The sequence below is a fragment of the Lepidochelys olivacea genome (genome assembly GCF_965140295.1).
Source record: "Lepidochelys olivacea isolate rLepOli2 genome assembly, chromosome: 2".
In the NCBI taxonomy this organism is placed as follows: Eukaryota; Metazoa; Chordata; order Testudines; family Cheloniidae; genus Lepidochelys; species Lepidochelys olivacea.
Genome location: NC_140412.1, coordinates 149,384,806 through 149,402,075, shown reverse-complemented (window position 1 = coordinate 149,402,075; position 17,270 = coordinate 149,384,806). Strand labels below are relative to the sequence as shown.

The 17,270-nt window shown below is 43.2% G+C and overlaps 1 protein-coding gene across 1 annotated transcript in view; it reads right to left on the bottom strand.

The window, feature by feature from the left end:
* Positions 1-684: 684 nt before the first annotated feature.
* Positions 685-17,270, bottom strand: part of NDUFS6 (NADH:ubiquinone oxidoreductase subunit S6) — a 31,579-nt gene continuing 14,993 nt past the window's right edge. Inside the window, exons 3-4 of the mRNA XM_084620300.1 lie at positions 3,401-3,523; positions 685-837 (exon numbers count right to left, since the gene is read on the bottom strand). Coding sequence (XP_084476426.1) covers positions 769-837; positions 3,401-3,523 — 192 coding nt within the window. The 3' untranslated portion in view covers positions 685-768. The remainder of the gene's footprint in view (positions 838-3,400; positions 3,524-17,270) is intronic.

Here is a 17,270-nt window from a genome sequence, read left to right as displayed (position 1 = left end):
GTCTCTAAGGTGCCACAAGTACTCCTTTTCTTTCTACATTTGTAAGTTCAACTTTCATGATAAAGAGACTGAACTACAGTACTTGTATTAAGTGAATTGAAAAATACTATTATAAATTATATATAATTATAAAGTGAGCACTGTACACTTTTTATTCTGTGTTGTAATTGAAATCAATACATTAGAAAATGTAGAAAACATCCAAAAATAATTAAATGGTATTCTATTGTTGTTTAACAGTGCAATTAATCACGATTAACTTTTTAATCACTTGACAGCCCTAGAAGTTTGTCCAGGTTCCAGAGAAAATAAAGAAAAACACAACAATAATACTATTAATAGGTAAATAAAAAGATTTTGGGGTCTGTTAAAAAGCATCTGGTGATCTAGCTTTGGTCCACAATCTACCCATGGTTTAGACTCTGCTGGTGCACACTAAAAGTTCTCTAGTGTGCCTTAACACAGTACTGTACACTACATTAAAGAACACTAGGGAAACTTTACTGTGCATCAGCAGAGTCTACATGGACCAATTAACGTGCAACATGTTAATGCTCTATAAAAATCACCCCCCAACCCTGCAAGGTACATTACCTCACCCTGTACAGAAGCCCTTAGTTTTTCAAATTTTAAGCTATGGAAACTCCATTCGTGCAAGATATTTTTTTAAACAAATAAAAAGGCTTTGAGCTTTTAAATTTCATTTATTGTTAATATTTTAACATTGAAATACTGACAGAATTCTGCAGGGCATGAAGGGATGATCTTTCAGTGGTGATGTTTCTGTTTAAACTGAAGTCCACAGTAACCACATGTTCCAGTTTTTGTATCTTTGTCCTGCAAAAAGAAGAGATCTCAATAAAAAATATAAGACTTGCCAAATATAATTTTATTTTACTATTGTAGATTTTAAAAATTGCACTTCACTAAATTACCTGCATATTTACCTTTTTCCTAAAATGACTAACATTCTGATTAAAATGTAGTTAACTTTACATATTTCAATTGTGGTATCTACACTGAAAATTGACTAGAAGTGGCATTGAAAGGGTCATGTTTGACTTCCATATCATGCCCAGTTTCCAAGTTATTTCTCTCCTCCTTTTAAAAATGGCAGCTCTATAAGCGCAAAGTGGGATCTGAAAATTAGTATAAGAACAGTAAAAGCCAAACTGGACCCTCTGACACCTGTGCAACCCCACAAGTTGCAAAGTTACCTCAAAAAGTAACTTCACTGGGTTTGCACAGATGTCACTGATTGCAATTTACAAACATTATATGTTGATTATTCAAAATAGTAGAGAGTAATTGTCTTAAGACATGTCTACACTAGGAGTTCAGACAATTGAACAGTCCTATAGTGTAGCTGACAAAGAGAAGGAAAGTTCAGAGGCTGACTTCTGAGGGCCATCCTAAAGGGGAACTCTGGAGGAAGAATAAGATTACTGTGAAAAGTCCAGGCAAATATAGCCAAGAGTTGTTAAGTAACAATTTAAAAAGCATTTGTAGAATCACAGAACTGGAAAGGACCTTGAGAGCTCATCTCAAAGTGCAGAAAATTTGTTTGTTTTTTTAGATCCAAAGTACCATAGAATTAGTTTGTTTACTGAACTCAGACCATAGAACACAGAGTTTGACTGATTCTGCCAGCAAGACATTTTTATGCATTTCTCATCCTCAAACATAAGCTACCATAAGAGCTAAGCACTTGTCACTGGCATTCCAGCTGTTCTTCAACATCAAGTTCATTCAGGAGCAGTCTCCACTCATCTTTAACAGCCCCCACAAATGGCATAAATCCATTAGTGATTGTGCCACAAAAATAACTGACAAGCAAAGACTTCAGTTTGAGAAAAACATTCCAATCTTCTTTTATCCTAACTAGCAATTAAATAAAAGGGACTGAAGCACTTTGCCTTGGACATTTCCTCCAGATGGATTTAACTCTCGGATCCACTGTCAGATATTTCAAGTGAAGAAAAAGGGGAAAAATACAGAAACTAAAAGAATCTTCCACCATTAGAACCAAAGATCCAGATTACTACCCAAATACATATTTATAAAGGTGATATGTTGCACTGAACTGAAACAAACAGTGAGAAATTGTGAAAGTTAAGTCACAGAAGAAGAGACAACTTAATTCAGAACTGTGAATTAAAATATCTACACTTCTGTCCATTCAGCTCCACATCCATTTAACAAGTTTTCAGCATACTCACATTAGTTTATTCAAAGCTACACAATGCGCTAGGAACTAAAATAGCAATTTAGCTGGTAAAAACATCTCAATCTTTCACACCAGATCTAAGAGATATGCCTTATAGACTGTGGATTCCATTATTTTGTTTCATTTATAGAATCACAGACTTTTAAATTTTAGATATAATTGAGCCTTTCCATGTCTGAGTAATAAATATGCTTATAAAATGAATCACAGCATGTGTTTTCTTCATAAAATGTATGGGGTTTTTCCATATTGGGAAAAATCACAATGATGTTGACACCAAATAAAACCACCAATTAAAAAGAAAAAGAAGGCATTCTTGATGGTTCTCTCAGCCAGAGGCCAAGAGGACATAGAGAATGACTATTTAAACTCAGATTGTGAACTCTTAATCAGGGACCATGTCTTGTGTGTGTGGCGAGCACCCAGCATGCTACCAGGTCATCAATAATCACATCCTACTTACACTTAGAGATGGTTCCTCTAAAATGATATGCTTTGGTAGGGCAGCATCCCGGAAACTGTCAGTACTTCTGAACAGCAAGATAGTGAGGGGAAGTTCATACTGCACACGCTCTCTTAGGATATATAACGGACTTTCATCCTCAAAACTGTCAAGCCAGCATTTTATACAAGCAGGAAACTAACAGAATTTTTTTAAAAAAATTAAAGCATATCTAAGAAAAAACTCTTACTTGGAAAAATAGATCATCATGAATCTGCATAGATATTCAGGACAGAAATGTCTCAAAGGAAGTTCCTACTTTTTGTTTATAAGGCATTATTTGTTCCTAGCTGATCTTTCCCTAGCTCACTTTCCACTATGCCTTTGTTTGGTCATGCCATTTCTTCCACTTCCTCGGATCTAATCTAAAACCTATTGATGTTAACAAAAAGAATCCTGTTGATTTCAATGGACTTGAGATGAGGGTCATGTTCAGTCATTTAAGACTGTAAAGTCTTCTGAGCAGAAAACCTTACCCTTATATGTTTAGAGTGCCATGCTCACCTATGTTATTATAGAAATAATAAGTGACAGTCACTCCCTCCTTTCCAACTCACTAAGCCAAAACATCAAAAGAGAGAGCGATTTTACCTACCATAAATAAATTAGTAAATAAAATATACTACATGTGATACAGGGAATAGCAAAAGAGGAGATTAAAGTTCTGTTACCAAATTTATGTACACTTTAGGATGTCCCAGAGCTCCACCACCACCATCACATGATATCACTCGGCTTTCAACTTTATTCACAGGCTGCTCTGCTATTAAATCAATAGCAAAGGTCTCATTCACCTGCAATAACAGAACAAGAGAAAAGATTTTTCCTGAGGTTCACTGCACAAAGATACAACTCAGAAGATCACCATCTGAGTCCCTCAGAAACCAAATTCTGCATAGTAATTTTTAAAAGAAGCATTATTAAATATTGAACAGATAACAATAGGTATTGTTTAAGGGAACAAATCACATACTAAATATTAAGCAAAGCTTATCTAATTTCTACCAAACTATGGGTAAATTTCCTTCCTTTAGTAGAACAGCAGTTTAAACCTCTTCATGTTAGGCAAAACACTGGGATTTTTTAATATAGTGAACTCTGAAGTACACAGAAACTCCTTTAACAGAATATATCTGAAACAGAAATTTTGTATTTTATAAATAGCTCATAGACATTTAAAATAATAATTACCTCAACTTGAAGCAAACAGAGTTCAAAAATAACTTTAGATCTATTCAACTGCATTCAAATATGGTCTTGTCACAAACCTATCTGTCCAGGCTTTCCCAAATCCATTATGTACATAGTGGAGTCGCATCTTACGTGGGGGTTAGGTTCTAAAGTCAGCGCGTAAGGCGAAAATCGCATATAGTCAAAATTACCCTTGAAAATCCCTTAAATTGCCCATAAAGTACAGTATACTGTACATGGTTTTGTGTATGCAACCCTGTACAGTAATATATATAAATGTATAATGGATACAGTAATGTACAGTATATAATAAAGAGTACAGATGCAAAATATAATTTTACACTACTGTATTTTTAATTATAGGGGATAATTACAGGGGGTCATCAGGGCTTGATGTTGATCCAGAGGACGGAGGTGACGGAGAGCTAGGGTGATGGACAGCAAGTCCTAGATGAAGTGGCTGGCTCTGGTTCAGCTTGAGAAGTTATTGCGTAGGCTCATCTCCTGCTGGTTGTTTTTCCTTGAAAAACATGGTGATCTGCAAATGTAGCTGTTGTCTCTTGAACTGCTCAAACTTTTCTTGATACGGTCTCAAATCGTCTGTAATACTACATGTGATTTTGAGGCTCCGTTCCATAGAGGGATCGTATTCAGAAATTAAATCATTCAAGTGTTTTGCTGCTTGAAACACTTCAGCAAATTTTTGAAGATTCCAACTTGCTGGCTCTTCTTGTTCGTCGTCATCATCATCTTCGTCTTCTGTAGACAATTTTATCAGTTCCTCTAACTCTTCGTTAGTCCATGTTTCTCTATGGCCCTCAATTAATTCTTCAATTTCTTCCTCAAGGATGTCGACGAAACAATCAACACCCACTTGCCTGGCCACCTGAACGATGTGTTTTACTTCTTTGTCAATGGTCGGGAAACCCTTAAAATCATTCACACATTAGAATCATAGAATATCAGGGTTGGAAGGGACCCCAGAAGGTCATCTAGTCCAACCCCCTGCTCAAAGCAGGACCAATTCCCAGTTAAATCATCCCAGCCAGGGCTTTGTCAAGCCTGACCTTAAAAACCTCTAAGGAAGGAGATTCTACCACCTCCCTAGGTAACGCATTCCAGTGTTTCACCACCCTCTTAGTGAAAAAGTTTTTCCTAATATCCAATCTAAACCTCCCCCACTGCAACTTGAGACCATTACTCCTCGTTCTGTCATCTGCTACCATTGAGAACAGTCTAGAGCCATCCTCTTTGGAACCCCCTTTCAGGTAGTTGAAAGCAGCTATCAAATCCCCCCTCATTCTTCTCTTCTGCAGGCTAAACAATCCCAGCTCCCTCAGCCTCTCCTCATAACTCATGTGTTCCAGTCCCCTAATCATTTTTGTTGCCCTTCGCTGGACTCTCTCCAATTTATCCACATCCTTCTTGAAGTGTGGGGCCCAAAACTGGACACAGTACTCCAGATGAGGCCTCACCAATGTCGAATAGAGGGGAACGATCACGTCCCTCGATCTGCTCGCTATGCCCCTACTTATACATCCCAAAATGCCATTGGCCTTCTTGGCAACAAGGGCACACTGCTGACTCATATCCAGCTTCTCGTCCACTGTCACCCCTAGGTCCTTTTCTGCAGAACTGCTGCCTAGCCATTCGGTCCCTAGTCTGTAGCTGTGCATTGGGTTCTTCCGTCCTAAGTGCAGGACCCTGCACTTATCCTTATTGAACCTCATCAGATTCCTTTTGGCCCAATCTTCCAATTGGTCTAGGTCCTTCTGTATCCTATCCCTCCCCTCCAGCGTATCTACCACTCCTCCCAGTTTAGTATCATCCGCAAATTTGCTGAGAGTGCAATCCACACCATCCTCCAGATCATTTATGAAGATATTGAATAAAACCGGCCCCAGGACTGACCCTTGGGGCACTCCACTTGATACCGGCTGCCAACTAGACATGGAGCCATTGATCACTACCCGTTGAGCCCGACAATTTAGCCAGCTTTCTACCCACCTTATAGTGCATTCATCCAGCCCATACTTCCTTAACTTGCTGACAAGAATACTATGGGAGACCGTGTCAAAAGCTTTGCTAAAGTCAAGAAACAATACATCCACTGCTTTCCCTTCATCCACAGAACCAGTAATCTCATCATAAAAGGCGATTAGATTAGTCAGGCATGACCTTCCCTTGGTGAATCCATGCTGGCTGTTCCTGATCACTTTCCTCTCATGCAAGTGCTTCAGGATTGATTCTTTGAGGACCTGCTCCATGATTTTTCCAGGGACTGAGGTGAGGCTGACTGGCCTGTAGTTCCCAGGATCTTCCTTCTTCCCTTTTTTAAAGATTGGCACTACATTAGCCTTTTTCCAGTCATCCGGGACTTCCCCGGTTCGCCACGAGTTTTCAAAGATAATGGCCAGTGGCTCTGCAATCACAGCCGCCAATTCCTTCAGCACTCTCGGATGCAACTCGTCCGGCCCCATGGACTTGTGCACGTCCAGCTTTTCTAAATAGTCCCTAATCGCCTCTATCTCCACAGAGGGCTGGCCATCTCTTCCGCATTTTGTGATGCCCAGCGCAGCAGTCTGGGAGCTGACCTTGTTAGTGAAAACAGAGGCAAAAAAAGCATTGAGTACATTAGCTTTTTCCACATCCTCTGTCACTAGGTTGCCTCCCTCATTCAGTAAGGGGCCCACACATTCCTTGGCTTTCTTCTTGTTGCCAACATACCTGAAGAAACCCTTCTTGTTACTCTTGACATCTCTGGCTAGCTGCAGCTCCAGGTGCGATTTGGCCCTCCTGATAACATTCCTACATGCCCGAGCAATATTTTTATACTCTTCCCTGGTCATATGTCCAACCTTCCACTTCTTGTAAGCTTCTTTTTTATGTTTAAGATCCGCTAGGATTTCACCATTAAGCCAAGTTGGTCGCCTGCCATATTTACTATTCTTTCGACTCATCGGGATGGTTTGTCCCTGTAACCTCAACAGGGATTCCTTGAAATACAGCCAGCTCTCCTGGACTCCTTTCCCCTTCAAGTTAGTCCCCCAGGGGATCCTGGCCATCCGTTCCCTGAGGGAGTCGAAGTCTGCTTTCCTGAAGTCCAGGGTCCGTATCCTGCTGCTTACCTTTGTTCCCTGCGTCAGGATCCTGAACTCAACCAACTCATGGTCACTGCCTCCCAGATTCCCATCCACTTTTGCTTCCCCCACTAATTCTACCCGGTTTGTGAGCAGCAGGTCAAGAAAAGCACCCCCCCTAGTTGGCTCCTCTAGCACTTGCGCCAGGAAATTGTCCCCTACGCTTTCCAAAAACTTCCTGGATTGTCTATGTACCGCTGTATTGCTCTCCCAGCAGATATCAGGAAAATTAAAGTCACCCATGAGAATCAGGGCATGCGATCTAGTAGCTTCCGTGAGCTGCCGGAAGAAAGCCTCATCCACCTCATCCCCCTGGTCCGGTGGTCTATAGCAGACTCCCACCACTACATCACTCTTGTTGCACACACTTCTAAACTTAATCCAGAGACACTCAGGTTTTTCTGCAGTTTCGTACCGGAGCTCTGAGCAGTCATACTGCTCCCTTACATACAGTGCTACTCCCCCACCTTTTCTGCCCTGCCTGTCCTTCCTGAACAGTTTATAACCATCCATGACAGTACTCCAGTCATATGAGTTATCCCACCAAGTCTCTGTTATTCCGATCACGTCATAGTTCCTTGACATCACCAGGACCTCCAGTTCTCCCTGCTTGTTTCCAAGGCTTTGTGCATTTGTATATAAGCACTTGAGATAACCTGTTGATCGCCCCTCATTGCCAGTATGAGGCAGGAGCCCTCCCCTCACAGACATTCCTGCCTGTGCTTCCTCCCGGTATCCCGCTTTCCCACTTACCTCAGGGCTTTGGTCTCCTTCCCCCGGTGAACCTAGTTTAAAGCCCTCCTCACTAGGTTAGCCAGCCTGCTGGCAAAGATGCTCTTCCCTCTCTTCGTAAGATGGAGCCCGTCTCTACCCAGCACTCCTCCTTCATGGAACACCATCCCATGGTCAAAGAAACCAAAGCCTTCTCTCCGACACCATCTGCGTAGCCATTCGTTGACTTCCACGATTCGACGCTCCCTACCTAGGCCTTTTCCTTCCACGGGGAGGATGGACGAGAACACCACTTGCGCCTCCAACTCCTTTATTCTTCTTCCTAGAGCCACATAGTCCGCAGTGATCCGCTCAAGGTCATTCTTGGCAGTATCATTGGTGCCCACATTCTTTCCATAGGTTTCGCCAACATGTATTGACTGTTTCAGGTTTGATTGACTCCATTGCCTGTTTATATAAGTGATGCAATCGGCAATGTTGAAGGACTTCCAACACTCCATCACATTAAGATTGGGATCAGCATCCATGAGAACGTAAGCCTCATGTACGTGGCCTTGAAACAGTGAATCACACCTTGGTCAAGAGGTTGGAGGCGGTATTGTGGGTGAGGAGAATGTGCAAACCGGAGTGCCGCAGGGTGCCTAGGAGCATTGTTTAACCCTTTAAAAAAAACTTTAAAGTCAAGTCCTTTCTCTTCGAGTTACCGCTTGACCTCCGGAATGAAACACTTGTGGAACCAATCCAAAAATAATGCTGCCGTCACCCAAGCTTTTTTATTTGATTGCCAGAACATAGGCAGGAGATTTTTGTTCTTGCCTTTTAGGGCACAGGGCAGCCCTGTAGAGCAAGTCCAGCTTTATTAAATGCCCAGCCGCATTGCCACAAAACAACACAGTCACATGGTCTTTAGCTGCTTTGAAGCCAGGGGCTGGTCTTTCTGATTTCGAAGTGTAAGTGCAGTTTGGCATTTTTTTTTTTTTTTCCAAAGAGCCCAGTCTCATCAGCATTAAAAACTTGTTCAGGAAGATAGCCCTTTTCTTCTATGATTTTCTTTAATTGTTCGGGGTAGGCTTTTCCTGCCTCTTCTTTGGCAGATGCAGCTTCACCCGTAGTTTGAACATTTTTGAGGTTAAAGCGGTTCCTAAAACTGTTAAGCCAACCTTGGCTGGCTTTAATTTCTTCTCATCAGAAGGCTGTCCCTCTTCGGCGGGAGGTTTGAACAGTACGTAGAGGTTAAGAGCCTTTTCTTGCAACATGTTGTCATTGATAGGCAGACGTTTACAGTTCATGTCTTCCCGCCATAAGTTTAATGCCTTTTCAGTCTTCACTAAAGTCTTAACATGCACTTGGCTCATCAACTTAGCAGTTATTGGAGCACCTGATGCCACGGCTTGATGAATTTCTCTCTCTCTCTCTAATCTTGATGGCATGGATACAAGATTTGTTGTGGCCATATTTACGCACCATGTTGGACACCGACATAACATCTCTCAATAATCCAACACAGCCAGTTTTTCCTCCAGTGTTGGAACAGATTGCTGTTTCTTCGGTTTAGCACCAGATGAAGTAGTTGGCTTGCATTTAGGGGCCATGTTTTATGAAAAATATGTACAGTATCTTTAAACACTAGACTCACACTCAGCGTGGCGAGATGCTCACACTATGAGAGGCACGTGGGAACTAAGACCAACTGAGGGAACAGCAGATTTAAGTCTCCCATCTCATGCTCACTCCAGGGCATACGCTCATTGAGTGGAATGGTGGGCGGAATCACCCGCACTATTTACAGGTATCTTGTTATTTTTTTTATTTTATTTTTTTTGCCAAGTGCAGATAGTTGAATTCACATAAGTTAAATGCGTGTATGATGCAACTCACCTGTACTCTTCAAAGACTCAGCCCACTTACCTTTGATTACACACACTTCTAACTAGGAGCGTGAACTCTGCTTTTATGCTAAGGAACAAATTCTGCCCTCAAATGTGAACACAACATTCACTAACTTTAATAAGTTCAAATGAGCAAATGTAGAATTCAACACAATTAATTCATATTTTTATACACACAGTATCTCCTGAACAGCAAATAGGCTTTAACTTTGATCTCACAGACCAAATGGGAGAAAGTCTAGAAAAAATATCTGGAGATTATCTGTAAGTATTGAACACTAACTTTAACAGCTATTAAAGTACGGCTTATTGTATTCAATTAAAATACAAACATGTGGAGAAACACTTAAAGTTATTCTAGCAGTTTTAATTGATCCGTATTGTCAATGAAGAATATACACATCATTTTCCCTTTAGGGCTTGGACACAGACTAAAATATCACTTTTCCCAAAAGAATAACTTTAGTTAATACATGCATGTGTGACGCTGGCATCTACTTTACTAGAAAAGCTGGGTATTTTTTTAAAAAATCAGTTTTTTATACACAAGAGTATAAAATATTCTGCAATGTCAATCAAAAGAGGCAGTTTCTGCTATGTGCGTATCTTCGTAAGTTTTATACAAAACGTGCAATTTGATTGGTTTTGAAAAATGCAGCTACTCATGGAGAATATAAGCATAAAGGTACGTATATTTATATTAGGTGAATCCTGAAGACCTACTTTACAGTTCTGGCATATGGCATCATATAACAGATTCCCTGCCCCCAAATTATGTCTTCCACCTAGGATTTAAATTCTTTAGCTACATTAATTTTCCAATCTTGCATTAATCAAATCAATTATCCAGACTGAATTTTTGGTAGCTAAAGATGTTAATAATTTCCATTTTGAACCAAGTTTTAGCTATTTATCTACAAATACACATGTGCAAAATTAGAGATTGTATTTCAAAATACAAAACTTTAAAATGATCAAATCACCATAAATACAGAATCTTTGCTGAGCCAGTGCCTCAGAATCTCATTGGCATTATGCATGTATTCACAAGTTGGGTGGAACTTCAGTTAATGTGGGAGGACTTAGGTAATTGTGAAAGTGTGCATGGAAGAAGTCCACCTCCTTCCATATAATACGTGACAGGGAGCACAGAAGGAGATATGGCTCTGAAGTATAGCTGATGCAAAGGCAGGAATAGAACCCATCTCTCTCCCAAGATTTAGTCAATGCCCAAAAATTTCCTTTGCCAAGGGAACCTCTGCCTCATGCACTACACAACTATGTCTCATGTACCGTTCAACCTGCATGGAGCATATGGAAAAATAATAAGCAATCAAGTAATTAAGGACAGTAACATAATGCACATGCATGGGATGGGGAGAATTAAGGTTACAAGGCTACCTTGATTTCAGATTTACTACCAGTGGAGTTCCTCACTTTATAATTTTAATATTCTTTGGCTTGGACTATTGTGACGGGTTTTCCTGGGTGCCACCTGAAACTTGGAGCCCTCTGTCCCACCAACCTGGATTCCTTCTCACCCTGTGTAGCTGTGACAAGCTTGCAAACCTCTGATAGGTACTGCATTTAACAAAGACATTCACAGGCAGGGACACACCCAGCTGAGTTACATGAATCCTTCTCCCAGCCACTCATGAATTAACAATTCCCCCCAACTTTATTCCCCTGAGCTGTACCAGCCTGACCAGAATACATTTATCACCCGTCCGTCCCTTCTCAATGTGGAGATGACATGCAGCACCAGTTTTTTTGTTCCTGAGCTGAGGTTTCCCAAGCACTTCAAACAAAATACAAAAAACATAAAACAGGTTTACTAACTACAGATAGATTTTAAGTGATTATAGGTGGTAAGCATAAAGGACAGTGATGGTTACCAAAAATAAATAAATAAATAAATAAAAATAAGCACACAGTTAAGTTTTATAAACTAAACAGGATTTGAATCAAGCAGTATCTCATCGTGATAGATAGTGCAAGCCAGTTAAAAGAGCTACAATACACAGGCTGGAATTCCCCTCCAGCTCGGGACCACCTTCCCCCTTTCAGTCTTTGTCCTCTAGATGTGTTTCTAGTTGTTCAGTTGTTGGGGGAGTGAGGCCAAGTGATGAGGTCACTTCCCCTCTTTTACAGATTCTTCCAGCTTGCTGGAAAGATCTTTGCTCCTGATATGGGGGGTCCACCCTCATTGGTCAAGCATTCTCCATTTTCTACGTGCTCTCTCTGAGGGCATGGCTACACTTGCAGATGTAGAGTGCCAAGAGTTAAATCGGCCCTCAGAGACCGCAGAAGGAAAAGCACTGCCGTGTGCTCACACTGTCAGCTACAAACACAGTGGCGTGGCCATATTTGTGGCAGTTGCAGCAGCACTGGGAGCGGGGCATTATGGGCAGCTATCCCACAGAGCACATCTTCCCATTCTGGCACTGTGGCTTGTGGGAAGGGGGAGAGGGGTGCAGGGCATCCTGGGTCCTGTCCCAATGCCCCAAGATGCATCACTTTGCATCCCAGCGCTTCCATCCACATTTGGCGCCATCTTTCAAGGGTTTTTGTACAGCGCGCTCTGGCTTCCCTTCCAGTCTGCGGGAATAGATCCTGAACTTGTGAGGAATATGCTGATGGGTCTCGTCAGCACGTCACGAATTGCAGTAGAATTACTCCTTAAGCTAAAAAACTGACAGTGAGGGCTCTGACTATGATGTTTACTCACATAACGCATACAACAAAAGATTGCTTGTAGCATTCACGAACATGCTCGCCACAGTGGAATACCACTTTTGGGCTCAGGAAACAAGCACTGAGTGGTGAGAGCACATCGTCATGCAAGTCTGGGATGAGGAGCAGTGGCTGCAGAACTTTTGGATGAGGAAAGCCACTTTCAGGGGACTGTGTGCTGAGCTCGCCTCCACCCCGTCGTGCAAGGACACAAGATTGAGAGCTGCCCTGCCAGTGGAGAAGCGGGTGGCTATTGCAATCTGGAAGCTGGCAACTCGAGACAGCTACTGATCCGCTGGTAACCAGTTTGGAGTGGGAAAGTAGACCGCTGGAATCATGTTGATGCAAGTTTGCAGGGCCATTAATCGCATCGTGCTCAAAAGAACCATGACTCTGGACAACATGCATGACATTGTGGCTGGCTTTGAACAAATGGGTTTCCTTAACTGCAGAGGAGCAACAGATGGGACACATATTCCAATTCTGGCACCAGACCACCTGTACATAAATTGTACATAAATTGGAAGGGGTATTTCTCAATGGTTCTCCAGGTGCTTGTGGATCACTGTGGCCATTTCATGGACATTAATGCAGGCTGGTCTGGAAAGGTGCATGACACACACATCTTTTAGAACACAGGCCTGTTCAGGAAGCTGCAAGCCGGGACTTTCTTCCCAGATCAGAAGATCACCATAGGGGAAGTCAAAATGCCCACTGTGATCCTTGGAGACCCCGCTTACCCTTTAATGCCATGGCTCATGAAACCCTACAGAGGGAGCCTTGACAGCAGCAAGGAGCGGTTCAACAACAGGCTGAGCCAGTGCAGAATGACTGCTGGGCGTGCTTTTTGCCGTTTAAAGGGCCGCTGGCACTGTCTGTATGGGAAGCTAGACCTGGCCGACGATAACATCCGCATGGTTATAGCCACGTGCTGTACCCTCCATAAGATTTGCGAAGGGAAGGGTGAAAGCTTCACTCAGGCATGGACCATGGAGGTTCAACATCTGAAGGCTGAATTTGAACAGCCAGAGACCAGGGCTATTAGAGGGACCCTGCACAGGGCTGTAAGGATTAGGGATGCCTTGAGAGAGCAATTCGATGCTGAAAGCCACCACTAATGTTTGGTGCCCTGCACAGTAGTGAAGTGCAGTGGTTCCAGTGTTAGTAGGCATCTGTGTTTGCTACATATGATGCACTGACTTGCAGTGCTGTTGCTTTCCTGGACTATGGTATCCTTTACTTAATGCAATAAAGAATGTTTTCAAAGTCAAAAAAATTCAATTATTAAAAAGACAACTGCTGGGGAAACAGAAAGGGTATGATATATCTGTGCTATGTGGAAGTAGGGAAGGGGGCCGTGTGGAGAACGGGACAATCACAGATTTGCATATGTCCTGTTATCATACTCAGCCTTCCTGTCTGGAGTGCTGTGCATTGAGTGCTGCACTTCAGGCTGGCTAAAATGCATGGTGATGGGGGTTGAGTGCAGTGGGTAAGCGTCATAGTTTGCAGGACTGGGTGGTGAAGCTACAGGTGTTGGAGACAGCTGGTGGGGATAAGAAACCGGATGTTGGGGGAAGTGGGTTAGCAGTGACATGGGGGTACAAGGGAAAGAGTTTTGAGACAAAGGCTGCGGGGGCGGGCGCGGATCTGCTCTATCTGCAGTGCTATGAGCGCCTGCATCAAGTCCGCTTGGCGCTCCATAATGCTTAGGAGCTGCTCTGTGCTTTGGTGCCGGCGATCTGCATTCTGCTGGTGGAGCCTCCTTTCAGTCTCCCACCACTCCTATACTTTTTGATTTTCAATAAGGGACTACTGCATGACTTCATGCAGCAGGTCCTCTTTGGTTCTCTGCGGACACTTCCTGATTCTCTGCAGTCTTTCGGCCATTGATATCAAGGAGGCTGGAATCGGAAGGTTGCATCTGTAAAGCCAAAATGCAACACTTAACAGACGCAGCATTGTTCACACTAGACAGAGCAATGGTTCAGCCATACTTAAAGACAAGTACAGTGTACACAATAGTAGAAAGTGCCCATCCCAAAGTGAGTACACATAACCCACAGGAGCCCCAAAGGTGAGTAACCACAGGAGCAAGGGGGGCTGATTGTTACAGGGCCATACTGTCCTCTGGGGTTCTGTGCCTTGGGGAGAGCCAACAGCTGCAGGGGGGGCCCTATACTGAACACTGTCCCCACATTTTCCACAGGATGAGTTAGTCCTGGAAGATATCTTGCTGCTGAGGGTGACCTGGGAAGTAAGGGAGGGTCTTCTACTACAATGCGGCTTCCGCCCTGGCCTTTATGCCGCTTGCCTGTGTGCAGCAAGGGTCCCCCCGCCCCTCATGGCACAGTGGCGTGGACATGTTAGCCTTACTGGGATAAGGAGCACAGTAGCTCTGTCAAGGAACCTGCGCAAGTGGATTGCCCAGCTTCTGCATGAGATCTTTGAAGAGATCACGGAGGCCGATTACCGCAATGTGAGAGAGCACATCAACGCCCTATTCCACATCTAGGCAGCCCTAACCCTTTTTTCTGCAACCCTCCTCGCCCCAAGAGACCGCACCGAACAATTACCTTCACAAAATGAAAGCCGCTTACCGGGCACTTCCTCTGATGTTTGTTCTTCCCCAAGCACTGTCCACTGCGACTGGCTACCTTCCTCCTGGCTTGAAAACAGCTCCTGGCTGCATGCATCTAGGGATGCCAGGCCGTCCTTTGGCTCTGGGCCCCCCTCCTTCTCAGCACCCTTGCTCCCACTTTCCTCCTCCTGCCTTGTTGAACTCTGGGCTGCTACGGCCTCTGAAGCGTCCATGGTGTTCTTCAGAGTGAAGGTGGGGTTGCCCCCAAGTATCATGTCCAGCTCTTTGTAGAAATGGCAGTTTGTGGGGGCAGTGCCAGAGCGGCCATTTGCCTCCCACACTTTGTGGAAGGCAGTCCACAGCTCCTTCCCTTTAACCCTGCACTGCACTGCGTCCTGGTCATGACCCTTTTTTTCATGGCCCTTGATATCTGCCCGTAGGTATCATAATTCCTATGGCTGGAGTGCAGCTGGGACTGGACAGCTTCCTTCCCCCAAACACTGATGAGGTCCAGCACCTCGCCATTGCTCCATACTGGGGATCGCCTGGCACATGGAGGCATGGTCACCTGGAAATATGTGCTGAGAGCACTACACGCCTTGCTGAGCAAACAGGAAGGGAATTTCAAAATTCCCAGAGAATTTAAAGGGTGGGTCTGACGGTTGGTCACCTGAGGACAGGGCAGTAGATATGATGACCAGAGCGGCTAGAACAGGCATTGTGGGACACTTCTGGAAGCCAATCCGAGCACATTAATAGACCAGGGTGTCCACACTGGTAACGCAGTGCTCCAGCTGAGGCACAGCAAGTTTTATGCTTCTCGTGGAGGTGGATTACCGGGGCGCTTCAGCCACAGAGTCTGGGCACTCTATGTACCTTGCCAGTGTGGACACCTCAGGAGTTAGGGCACTCGGGGCTGATTTAATGCGCTCTAACTTGCAAGTGTAGCCAAGGCCTGAGAAGTCTCCATTGTATACAGGTCCTATGATAGTCATTGTGAGTGTGGATTCCCTTTAAAGGGCCATTAGCACATCTGGCTGCTCCACTGTTGTACCTGAAAGGCTGGTTGTGGGTGTTCCCAACCTCACAACATATAGCAAAACTTCATAACTTCACATACCATGACAGCATATTATTGTCCTGTTGGACTGTATGTTCAACAGATCAAAACTTTTAAAATGATACCTCTCAAGGCATACTTTATCCAAAAATATACAATTCTATGACAGTGCTGAATATGGGGGTTTCAGGGTGCTGTTCTGATGCACACAGTGCTACAACTATGAGTTAGGTTAGTATGTTGCTATGAATGACTTTTATTATAATTCCCTGGACTGATATTTTAAACCTGACAGACATGGAGAAATAAAGCAACTGATCTCAGTTATACTTGCCCTTGCTGTATATTTCAATTTTTTCCACTTTCCTAGTTTAATTGCATTAATTAATTGCTTCTTATGCTTACTAAATGAATTATATGTATCTCTTAATTTACAACATTCATACTGAAAAGCCAACCAGACACTCAGAAGGTGGGAAATGTAGAGTTCGGATTGAAACTCTGACCTCAATCTCTTTTCCTCCCTTAAGGCAGCAGCAGAATAAGGATAATGCCCCCCCCCCCCGCATACACACACATTCTGTCCCTTGTGTGTTCAAGAAGCAGAATCTAATATAGTACAGCTCATGTTCTCTCACATATGCTTCCTACGTTACACTAGCACTACTCTTGGGCGACTTGAAGCTAGGATACATAGTTTGTTGTTTAAACAGTAAGACAGATATGACAATGTCCTGTAAAATACTGGACAAACCTTACTGAATTAAAGTGCAAGTATTTTAGCAGTCCATTGTATTGAAAATGCAAAGGTTTGTGTACTATTGTGGGAATTGCATGGAAATTCTTTAGCAGAAAAATAGGACTAATGCAATTTGTGGGAGATCTTAGGCACTTCAAAGGACTTTTGGGACAATACTTGCAAAATGCATTTCCTAAAAAATACTTAGGTGGTGGGGGGAGGGGAGAAAATGCAAATGACCCACCTCAAATCCATCCTACTGAAACTGTACTTTCAGCAGGAACCCATTGCCTGGCTAATGACCTCTTCAGTGTCTCTTCAAAGAGCCAAACTGGATAAATGAGTCATGGGTTATTCTTGTTCAGAGCAAAGGGTTTGATTAACTTAAAACCATGGTTGAAGTATTGCTCCTACCAGAGCCCGTGTTGCATGAGGTGATGTCTGGTAAGCTTATTAGTATGCATGGTGGTTCTTCT